This window comes from Diadema setosum, chromosome 14 (genome assembly GCF_964275005.1).
Source record: "Diadema setosum chromosome 14, eeDiaSeto1, whole genome shotgun sequence".
Lineage (NCBI taxonomy): Eukaryota > Metazoa > Echinodermata > Echinoidea > Diadematoida > Diadematidae > Diadema > Diadema setosum.
In genome coordinates, this window is record NC_092698.1 from 6506076 (window position 1) to 6518690 (window position 12615).

The following is a 12615-nucleotide window of genomic DNA, read 5'->3' on the forward strand; positions in this document are numbered from 1 at the left end:
AGTTATACGAATAATGCAAGATCACTAGATATGATTATTACTTCTTTGTTTAACATTTCCATTATGATTTTGCTGCATGGTTTCGTTTTACATTTTTAATCCCATACAAGCTATGCTAATATTTGTGATTTGTGCCGAACAGAAAAAATTACTGTCTTAGCATGTATATACTAAAGCAGTTTGAATGAAGATCATCAAAGTCTCCGATAGAAATAAATCAACTTTGAAACGTTTTAGGGAGGCTGAACAAGTAGCAAGCCCTAACCCTGTACAAAGATGTGGCAAAAGAAACCCACATATTATGCAAGGCACAAAACACAGTATTATCAACGTATATAGGAATGGATCAATATAAAAGCAAAATCCATAAGGGAAAAGGACATTATATATATATATGTATATATATGTGTGTGTGTGTGTGTGTGTGTGAATATAAGTAACAAAACTGGAACAAAGTTCATGTTGTATCACCAACGGTTTATTTCTGCACACACACAAAAAAAAACCGTTGGTGATACAGCATGAACTTTGTTCCAGTTTTGTTACTTATCTTTGTATCTTGCCAACACGTGGATTACCTAATCAATATATATATATATATATATATATATATATATATATATATATATATATATATATATTATATATAATACATGGAACAAAGCGAGAATAAGAGGTGTACATTAGGATAAAATCAGCTGACTTCGACAGACTGGATTATGAACTTCGCTCTTGCTACATCCGCACCCAAGTACAATGACGAAATTGAATTTTATCTCTGAAAACATAATTGCCCGAATTCACGAAGGTAGTACAATCTTTGTCCATGGTTTAAACCATGGACAAATAGTTTTGTATTTGGTGCCAAGTGTCGCATGGCCTATTTCGTCGACGAAATGAACATTTCGTCATTTCGTCGACGTTCACAGCTAGCTCACGCCTTCACGTTGTGCCCCCTATGATATTAGTGTGATCATCACTGGCTATAATCTCTGCCTTTTGTATGTTCACTCCCATGCCTTGATCCCCTTCCTTTGTAATACCTGTCGACTCCGTGGCTTTGACTTCTAACACACTCGTTTTGTTTCCACATTGTTTTAGTGTCCATAACCCTCTGACTGTGCTTGTTGTGTGTAGTCCATTATGTGATTGCTTTCCCTCATGTTTATCGTTTTGCCTCTGACGAAGATTCTGTAAGGATCGAAACCTCATGTCCCTTATGACTACATTTCACATTGGTTCCCCATTATTGGATGCAGTGAGCAGTTTTCATCAGCTTCTTTTGCTACATTAATTTCAAAACTAATGATATTCATGATATTCTGCTAGTACTTTTCGATGTGTTTACCACTGTGTTTCTTTTGCTATTAGGACAGACAGACACCATGGCAACGTTTCATCAAATCAGCAGCCAGAATCTGGAGTGTCCTATCTGCCTGACACTGTTCAACCAACCTAAATCACTGACATGTTCTCACACCTTCTGCAAACACTGTCTGGAACGTGTCTTGGAAACTCAGCGAAACCAGCAAGCTGTAAAATGTCCTGTATGCAGGGAAGGAACGCCCCTGCCCAGTGGAAATGTTGGTAAGTTACAAACAAACGTACCGCTGAGTTCTCTCGTGGACGAAGTGAAAGCCAAAAGTCCAACATGCACAGTTTGTAAGATGGACGAAAAGCTGCCAGCCGTGTCTTACTGTCAGGACTGTGGGAAATACATGTGTAAATCGTGTGAGAAAGCACATTCTATCTGGACACCGTTCTCCATCCACTCAGTAGTAGCCATGAGCGAGGTGCTCTCCGGAAAAGTTCCGATTAAGAGAAGACAGAAATGTAAGAAACACCCTAACGATGATGAGGAGTATTTCTGTACCGGATGTCGTGAGTACGTCTGCCTAAGATGCGGGATGCTAGATCATTTACAAGCAGGGCATCAGATCAAAGAGGCATCTATCCATGAGGATAAAGTGATGACAAATATCAAGGAGTTACAAGAAAAGACAAAATCAAAGAAAACAACCATTGAAAATCATATCGATTTCATAACGACACAACGCAATGAAATAACAAACACGATGAGAAAGCTCAATGTGGATATTGACAAGACGTACGAGGAATATATGAAACTATTGTCAGCCAGAAGAGAAACCCTGAAAAGTGAAGTAAAACGATTGTTAGAAAAATTCGAGAAGGAATTACAAACTATGGAAGAAGAGAGTCGGCGAAAAGTCAGTCAAATGAACGCAATGGAAGAGCTGGTAACTAACGGTATGAGGGTACCACTAGAGAAAGACGCCTTGACTGCACACGACACACTGTGCGAGAACTTGAAGATCTTTCTGGGACATGGTGATCCTGATCACCGTTCACAGAGAGGTGTGACAGAACGAGCTAAGAAGATTTCATTCCGTAAACATGTGAAAGTCAATGAACTTTGTCTTGGAGCGCTGGAAGGTTACACATGGAATGTCAAAGCAGACGTAGAGCTCCCTAGCAAAGGCAGCATTGAGTGTGTTACTCGTGCACCCCAAGATAGTAAGATTGCAGTGGGAACAAGGCCGGGCGGAATCCATTTCTTCTCTCCTAATGGTGAGTTACAGCAGTCGGTGCTGAAGAATGTCTGTGTGACTGGCATTGGATTCCTGTCTGACGGTCGAGGTGTTGTACGTAATTTAGTCAACAATGTGTCACTCTACACTCAACAGTGGAAGAAGCTTTACGTCACGTTCAAGACGATGAGTGATGATGAAGGAGGTCATGCGGGTGGTCTCACTGTGGATAGAGATGATAATATCTACGTGGGTTATTGGGTTTCCGATAAGATCCAAGTATTTACCCAGCAGGGTGGTAATTCAGTCAGGGAAATAGTCTGTGATGGATATTCACCTGAGCAAATATTCTCCTTTCAGTCCACGGGGAAGCTGATAGTGGGAGACATTTCAGAATCTGATATCGTCTGCATTGATGGTAAGGGGAAGAAGAAGAATGTCTTGAAGGTGAAGGAGGGTATGCTTGCCTACCCAGCTGTTTGTCGAGATGATTCGGTCATTGTAGCCTGGGTGAAGGACGGTCTCGTCAGTATCGATCGATACACGAGAGATTTGAATCACGTGCGCAATCTTATTACTGACTTCAAAATGCAAAAAACAGAAAGAGGTTCGTACCGCTTACAAGAGTTTGAGAGTGGCGAGATAGCTTTCTGCACTTCGGATAGACTCTACATATTTGATGTGGGATGTGATAAACAATTTTGTTCTGCAGTACCAGGGTTGAAAAAAAAAAGGAAGAATTCTTTAATGGGAAATTGTAAGTGAATAGAATACACTACAAATGCTAACGCTTACATGTAATGATTGAGTGCACATCTACTCACATGAATATTCATACACTTTTACGAAGGGCCTTAATTATGTCAAAAGGTTACAGTATTCTATGGATTATTGACCATTTCAAAAGTAAAACAGGATCAGTTACAACATTTGTTTTGCGTAGTGTTCTAAATAGTACAACATCATTGGGGGGAAATGCTGCGTAGATCAAATTTGTGTAAACCTACTACACGTATATTCACTGTTACTTCTAAATTTAGTGGTTTTGGGGAATCATGACGGGCGTACTTTACCCCCTGCAGCGTAGGCCTACATGACATAATGAATGGGAATATACCCATCAGGCTCCTTTGTGAAGCTATGTGTGTGTAACTTCTCCGCATAATATAAAGCACATTTCATAAATTGATTGACAATGTCAATATACAGTTATGATCTACGAATCATGGATTTTGTCAATTTCATCGGTTTTCCATTGTATAAGTATTGTGGCTGGTGTACTTTTTCCGGTGTAGCATGGTGTATATGTTACTAGGCAGTAATGTTATAAATCCCGAATCTAAATGAGGTTTGAACACACATGTCTTGGAGTACCGTTCACAAGTTTGAACTGAAGAGCGCCCTCTTCCGGGCAAGTAATGCGTGTACAATAGAAACCCTCAACTTCCGGTGTCTATTTCCTGGACTCTATTTCCGGTCTCTATTTCCTATCTCCTGGACAATAGAAACCCCCAACTTCCAGTCTCTATTTCCTGGACTCTCCCCATCTAGCTATAGATCTATTGCCATCCAGTTCCTCTACAGCTCCTGGTTCTTCCACGCCAAACATTTATCTAATGTTTGACGAGTGTATACTCTGGGTAAACCATTTGGTACTATTAAATGGGCCTTACTGGCTAGAATCTGATATCTCCATGCTTCAAGATGGAACAATAGTTACGTATGGGAGTCAACGGTGGAGATTCAGCCCCCCCCCCCCCCCCCCCACTCAAGGCGGTCGATCATAAACATATACTACATGCTTGTTCCAGATTTGCCTTTAGGATGGAAATGGGTTAGGATTTTGACCCCCTATCATGGACATTCGGAAGGGAAGCCTGCTAGATGGAAGCGTACGACATTCAACAATATTATAAGCAGGATGAAGTACGGACGGCTCAAATGGCGATATCCTGCGAAAAGAAAGCCAGCCCGACATGTACAGCTTTGCTGCAAAGCATGCACAGTTAACAACAGTAAGCACATATACGGGGGTTTGTAATCAACCGTATATTGACCCTATTCAGGATTAATTGGGGAAGATTTGAAAACTATCCCTAATTAAAAGTAGTTCTCGGAAAGAATTAAAAGGCCCCCTATTTCAATTATTTTTATTTATTTATTTATTTATTTATTTATTTATTTTTTTTTTTGGGGGGGGGATTTTTTCCCCCCAATCAAGTCCCTAAATTATATCCTATTCCCGAAAAATCAGGAACGTGCGTGCATGCGGTACAGATGACCACCTGAGGGGGGGGGGGGATTCAAAATGTTCTGAATATCTGATTTTGAATCTATATATATATATATATATATATGTTTGAACATGAGAATTTTTAGTTCGCATTAAATAAACACCATGTAACTAAATGTCATCACATTTTACTCTGCTGTGAGTATGAAAGCTTGACCATAATCTTGATAATTCAGCAAAAACAAGTTACACTAATATTAGGTTTTGTACATTCACTCTAATGACATGACTGATGAAAATGGAATGCAGTGAAAAAAACAACGCACGGGTGCTCTTTTGATGAATTGCTTAATAAGTCTCAGTTTCATGGCATTGTAAACCTAAAATGCAACCATTTGACCCTTGAAACCGAATTTGAGCAAAAGCCGTGATAACGCACAGAGTATCAGGTTCAAAAGGCATTGCACAGACAAAACTGAATACGAAAAATTGCAGGCCACAGTAATAAGTCTGGCCAAGTGCACATTATCGTTGTTGTAGATTAGCCAATCTATTCTTGCAGTAACTCTACCTAACACCAATAATCACAGTATCTTAAGTCTGGTACACATTGTCAGGCAAGCTAAAATCCTTCAGTTGCTAGGTTTCCTTTTTATATTCATTACACCAGGTATGTGGGACCACCTCCCTAATTATACCTAGTGATCAAATAGGAGACATAATTGACAATTCGTTTTGTTGTAGAATCAAATCATTTTGCTCTGTATTCATATGTAAATGTATAATGATGTTACAGAGGTATATCATTTTGTATGATTGGTAGTGTTGCCGCGTTCTCGAACCTAGAAACTTACATTCCAAGAGATTGAATTATGAGAGAGACCAATGATTTTTTTCCTTCAGCATTCAGAGTATTATGGTTTATAATGTATCCCAACACTTCATGCGTGTACACACGCTGCTGTTGTAAGGCAGGGAATAGTGACCATAATATCTCAATTTTAAAAGAAAGTTGCTATTTCAATTAGGAAGAGGTGAAAAGTAACTGTTGTTTTGCACAAAACAAAGGAAAAACTAACTGTCTGTATGGTAGAGAGTGATTTCGTTAGTCTGCATACTAGATTTTGGATAAATGGTCACACATGTGATGATACGAACGAAATCAATTTGTGCCTCATCCTGCCGTTTTCCTTTTCATTTCCTAAAACCTCCTCTAGAATGCCTCTCTCTCTCTCTCTCTTTCTTCATCCCCCCTCTTTCCTTCACATCTTCATTTTCTATTTCATCCACATCTTCATTTAATGATGTTCCTTGCCTTCTGATGTCTGTAATCGCTCACTTATTTTATAAATTTGGAGTAAAGTATCGGACTGAACCACTAACGTCATTTGTATAATGGAGTTGTTTGAAATGTGTCTATATCATATTGTGATTTATTGAATAAAAACGAGAAGCTGTATTTTATGGACAACACCAAAGAATTTAAGATAGATGTCTATGGATAGTTATTCGTAGGATAGCATCAAAAAATATGTTTCATATAATGCCATGTCATAATGATTTAAAGGAAACCAAAAGAGAAATGTGGATTGATTCAAAAAAAAATGTGGTGTAGTACAAAAAAAAAAATGCTAAAAGATGTAAATAGCTTCAAATGGAAGGACTTTGAAAATATTATTGTGACATGTTATTGAAACATCATATTACACGCATTTGTAATATAGTAGTGTTGTATTTTTTCATCACAGCACGTTAGTTATTGCTGTAGAAAATGTCCACTTTGCTAATCCGTATCTATGATTGGCATCCTTGTACGCAGTCATGTACAGCATGCTTTTATATATTGTTATGATTAGAAAGAAGATTATTACAATGTCATATAAGCAAGACAAGAAGAGACCTTCTGTGTACCTGTAGGGCCTACTTCGCTTGAAAATGAATGATAGCATGATTTAGATTTTAGCAGTGCATGCATTTACATGCTTGTATTTAGTGTTTTGTCGGCCGAAATTACAATGTTTCGCTATAATTACGACACCACCTCAATGTAAGAGTAGGCATCTAATTACCGTGATATATTTTATCAAATCTTGTCTTCTACCTCTTTTCCCTCTCGTTTGTAAGGCCTGATGACATCATGACATGCTGTAAATATGCCTTCTTTTATTTTAAGCTTGTTTGTTCATTTATTTCTATTGTTTCTTGGTCCACGTTTTAACAAATGAATTATAAATGTAAAACAAAAATTGAATAGGGAATTATTGTCGAATACAACAAATAAGAGAATTAAGACATGAGAAATATAAGGAATCTAGAAAGAAACATTGCTTTGTTAAAGGGGGCAGATTCCCAGTTAACCTCCGTTGTCTTATTACATTGCCATTATGTTTCTCTGTTGTTTTGGATATCATGTTGTACTGTGTCATGTGTTGTTTTATGCTGTAAACTGGTATATGAACTCACTTATAGTGTTTTTTCATAGATTTTTTTTCAATTTAAACGTATTGAAATAAATCAAACAAACATTTGGATGTTACTAACGTCACTGTTTTGTGAAGACATGTGAAAACATGAAAAGAATTTCTTATTTTATGTCGGTTGTAATGAGAGATATTTAGATTGTGTTTCTTTTACTTTAGTATATTAGTAATGTCATATTGAACATGACTTGGACTTGCATTTGACCCGTGCTCTGAATGCGTGTTAACTTGTATTGATCTAATACCCTGATCATCACTATGTGGCCAAAAGAATATGTAAGTGTGTGTCATAATTATGTTATATGATAATTTTTGTATCATACACTTTTCGTCAGATTACTTGAATTTTGTTACTTGAATAAAACAAACAAACTTCCAAACAAAGATTCCACCAGTGACACAATCATCTTTCAATTATTGGTAAAGTACCAATTTCATCAACAAAGTACGTTGGAATACACCTTTCCCTAGGCCAAGAATAACTTACGTGTTTCCCTTACAACCGCTTCCAAATGTAAAGTGTATCCACAGAACTTAATTGCAGAACTTATTTGTCGCAACGTATTAAGAACGCTTGCTGCCATTCTTACAGTGTTTCAAGATACAATATCTCAAGTCAACAACACCTCCGATATAACACACATTTTTTATATAAAACATATTCCAATGCATCCAGAATTAAATCAGAATGTGAAACAAGGCAAAATAAATACAAAGGAAAGTTCAGAGTTTCGGACTTAAAGGCTGGGAGACTGAATCAGCTTTCATAGGACGTGACGTCTCATTTGTTGATGCATACCGAAATCATAAAAGTGACATGCCAAGAAATGTTTGTCATTTTGTTTTTGTCACTTTTAGAGAAGAAGGCAGATGAGGATTTATGTTTGGAGATGAAAGCGGAGTTTAATACGTTTTACTTCAATACTGAGAAGAAAGACAAATATTTGATAATTTCCGCTGATGCAAATAAGAGCCGAATGAGGGTCGAAAGCCCCCCCCCCCCCCCCTCCCCGATTGAGGACCTGTACGTATACCCGGTATTAAATAGGTTGAATAACACTGGATGCTCTATAATCAGTTTAACGTGGGGGGAAATGGTTGTTGTGGTGGTTTTCCGCTCATTCTTGTTGGCAAAAGGCATCGTTGCAGAATAATTCATTACAATATCTTCTCCAGAATGTCCAAAAGACAAATTGAGCGGAATGAAAGGGAAATGTTGGTACAAGAAACACTTATGATATACTGTATGTTTCACAGCTAAATTTGTATGTTTCGGAGATCGTTGTTCTAACATTATTGTTACCACTCTCTCTTATAACTTCATCAAAGTATTGCGTTGACTCTAAAAAAACTTTTTAAACAGCCTGGGCGTTGGCGGCCGAAGTTTTTAGATTTTTGAAATCCCATTTCATTAAAGGACAAGTTTACCTTCATAGACATGTGGACTGAGTGAATGTAGCAATAGTAGAACACATCAGTGAGAGTTTGAGGAAAATTGGACAATCCGTTCAAAAGTTATGAATTTTGAAGTTTCTGCTAAGTCATTGCTGGATGAAAAGAACTGCTACAGCTTGTGATGTTACATGTGTAGAGAACGATATTAAGAAAATCTAAAGAAAATTCAACATATTTTCACTTTTCACGCATAATAACAAAAAAGACACTTGACTTGCCTCTTTGAGAAAGCAGGGGGAATAATATCACTCTTAACATACCTCAGTAACAAGTCGAGAAATGTGCACTTTTTTCAAAAAATAAGATTTTATGAAATTCTCTTCATATTTTCCTTAAAGCGTTACACGCATATGACAGCATACAACATGAACAATGCTGTACACTGTAGTAGTCTTCTCATCCAGCAGTGACTGCGCAGATACTTTTAAAAATTCATAAGTTTTGAACGGAATGTCCGATTTCCCCCAAACTTTCACTAAAGTGTTCTACTAATAATGCTGCATTCACTCAATCCACATGGTCATGAAGGTGGGCATCTCTTTTAAAGTTTACATATTGAACACTATAAACGTATATCAACTTGATTCACATTGATCAGCTGATGATATCTGTTGATTTAAGAGCTTGAAAATAATATTTATCTACACGGAATATAGAAGGAAGATACTTTGAATAATTCTGCAATCATAATGTGATAGTGATGAAGAGAAGTTTTAATACTGAGATTACAGATGATTTTAGTCGTCTTAATCCACAGTCTTAATCTCTCAATCCATGAACACTCAAATTGTTTAATTGGTTTATATTGGTGGTCTAAAGACATTGCTGAAGACAGAAGTTAGATTTTTTTATCCTCATGTTTATTTGTTTTTCTGCAATACATGTATTATATATATATATCATATATATATATATATATATATATATATACATATATATATATATATATATATATATACATATATATATATATATATATATATATATATATATATATATATATATATATATCTAGAGAGAGAGAGAGAGAGAGCAAAAAAAGCAACAACAAACAACAATGTAAGATAACAGTAAAGACTCTAGTACTTACGAATATCATAATTACGCAAAATGTTTTTGAAATCACCCGCATATTGATATCTACTATAGAGGTCATGGATGCAGCCATTTTTAATGACGGAATCAGAATATGCGACAAGTTTCATAAGAATACGAGACAAGATTCATAAGAATGGCAAACAAGTTTCAGCACTTGTATGAACCAGCGGGCCACAATTTTTACTCAATTGATAGCCGAAATGGAGTACCTTCACATCTTTGGAGCCACATTGGCCACCATAAAACATTCTTTTATTTCTGTTTGGCATGATAAAATTTTCAGTCGTATCTTTGTGTTCGTAAGTATCAGTGTATAATGATGTCGATATCAATCTTTTCAGTACGCATAAAAACTCTATATGAGACACTGCGGAATATCTCGGTAAACCATTGCTACAGTCATTTTGGATGCCATTAATTTTTGGTTGATTTGACTACTTCACTCAGCTGAATTGTATCTAAAAATACGAATTAATTGCTTTTCATCCTTGGCTTAATCCACCGCGTTAATTGAGAGCACAATATTTCCCAATTTATACAAAAATATAAAGGAATTTCCGTTTACACAGGTCTTTTTCAAATATCTTAAAACTTTCAAAGACATTCAGCACCCTCGAAATTGGGAAGACCATCAATTTGCATGTATTTTCAATTTTTCACCATTAAGAAAAAAAAATATTCATATTGGAATTTCAATTGTTGACACCTATTTTGGCTGTCATCTTGAACATCTTTAAACCCTAAAGAATGCAGATGTTGGATCAACCAGATTCGGATTCAGCACCCTCGAAATAAGGTAAAACCATCACTGAAGAGTTTGTTTCCAAAACCTGCTAAATCCACTTTAGACAAAGTGGAGAAAAAGAGTGTTTTTTATATCACATAATTTATTATTTGCAATTTCTCTAATGTGGAATTATTGTAGCACAAGATGAACCTACATGCAAGAAAAGATCGCAAAACCACCCTTCCAAAAAAATCTAGATTCCATGAGTTTTTTTTTTTTTTAATTATCGATTTGAATTTTTGAATTACATGTGGATTTAGCTGATTTTGGAAACAAACATGGATTATAGCACGTTTTGGAAACAATGAACATCCTGATCAGTACGGAAATCTCGTGAACACAAAATCGTAAGTATCCCTCTGGGGATTTTTATCATACGTGGCTCAGGGATGAACCATGATGAGCAGATAAGATGATTAGATTTTGAGTGAGATCTATCAAAGGTCAAAGGTCAATGAACTTTGTGTAAATATGCTATTCTTACCTTTTTATCCTGTTATTTGGAGAACCCATGGGTGGATTTTCATCAAACTTGGTACACAAGTGCACAATAAGAAGTGTAATGAACCAGTAAGATTTCGGGCGAAATTCGCTCAAAGGTAAAAGGTCAACGGTCATTGAACTTTGTCTAAATATGCAATTTAACCTTTTTCATCCCGTTATCTCAAGAACCCCCCTGGGTGGATTTTCATCAAAGTTGGTAGGCCCTACATGAGTGCACAATGAGAAGATAATGAACCAATAAGATTTCGGGCGAAATCCACTCAAAGGTCAACGGGCAAAGGTCAATGGCATTGTAGGAATAGTGTGTACCTTTGATTTATTTATACTTAAGATATGCTTTAGCTAAATATTTCACTGTACTGAGTGTATTACTGCTACCGTCAGATGACTGAGTGAACTAAGAAAATCAACTGAGTGATTGGTATCCCCGCTTTTTTACACTTCTGTACTAGTAAACCACCGAGAATACTAAACAGTAACGAATGTGCCATTACCACAGCAACATACAGGAAAACAACAGAAATAGATCTGCAAGCATTTTTGCCTGATTTTGAGGACATAATGCACTTTTACCATGGAAACGTATTTTCCAGAACTGTTGAAAAGTGTGAATTTTACAGCCTTACATCAAGTTTTTTATGTGTGCCAATTTTCTTGTGAATTGTTTGAAAACTGGAAAAGCGGTTTGATCCGGAAACCTTTTACCTGATTTTAGGCCATAAAGCACTGTTACCATGGGAGAGCACTGTCACCTACCACTGGAAAAAAAAAAAATGTCTTGCATAGCTGCTTATTAAAATTATCATGTTTACCAAGTTTTATTTGAATTGCTTGAAAACTGGAGAAATAGTTCGATCTTCAAGTCTTTTACCTGATTTGGGGATATAATGTGCTGTTACCAAGGCAACCTACTTTTTGCAGTTGTTGAATTTGTGTCCTGCACATCTTCATACAGAACTCAACATGACCGCCAAATTCCATATGAATCGCTTGAAAACTGTAGTAGTTTGATATGTAAACCTTTTATCTGATTTGGGAGCTATAATGTGCTGCTGTTACCATGGCAATGCAATTTCTGCTGCTGTTGAAAACTATGTCTTGCAGAACTTTAAATTGAACTCAGCATGCGTGCCAGATTTCATATGAATCACTTGAAAACTGTACAAGTAGCGTTCGATTTGTAATCGTTTTACCTGATTTTGAGGATATAATGTGCCGTTACCATGGCAACACACTTTCCACTGCTGTTGAAAACTATATCTTGCACAACTTTACCTTTTACTCAACATGTGTGCTAAATTTCATAGGAATCCCTTGAAAGCTGGTAGTTCGAGCTGCAAATGTTTTACCACACTTTGAGGCTGTAATGCGCTGTTACCATGGCAACACACTTTCTGCTGCTGTTGCAAACTTGTTCTGCACAGCTTTACATTGAGCAGTGTGCACAATAAAGCATGTTCCTAGTAATGTATTCACGCACACTCCACACCGGCTCAGTCAAGAATAGGG

At 36.7% G+C, this 12615-nt stretch overlaps 1 protein-coding gene across 1 annotated transcript; it reads left to right on the forward strand.

Annotated features, from left to right (window-relative positions):
* Positions 1-1385: 1385 nt before the first annotated feature.
* On the forward strand, positions 1386-4106 carry LOC140237866 (uncharacterized). The gene is made up of 2 exons (XM_072317798.1): positions 1386-3230; positions 4101-4106. The coding sequence occupies exons 1-2, from the start codon at positions 1386-1388 to the stop codon at positions 4104-4106; spliced, it is 1851 nt and encodes a 616-aa protein (XP_072173899.1).
* The last annotated feature ends 8509 nt before the right edge of the window (positions 4107-12615 follow it).

Bases quoted from the DNA above. Each gene is read 5' to 3' on its own strand.
- LOC140237866 (XM_072317798.1), top strand. From the start codon at position 1,386: ATGGCAACGTTTCATCAAATCAGCAGCCAGAATCTGGAGTGTCCTATC.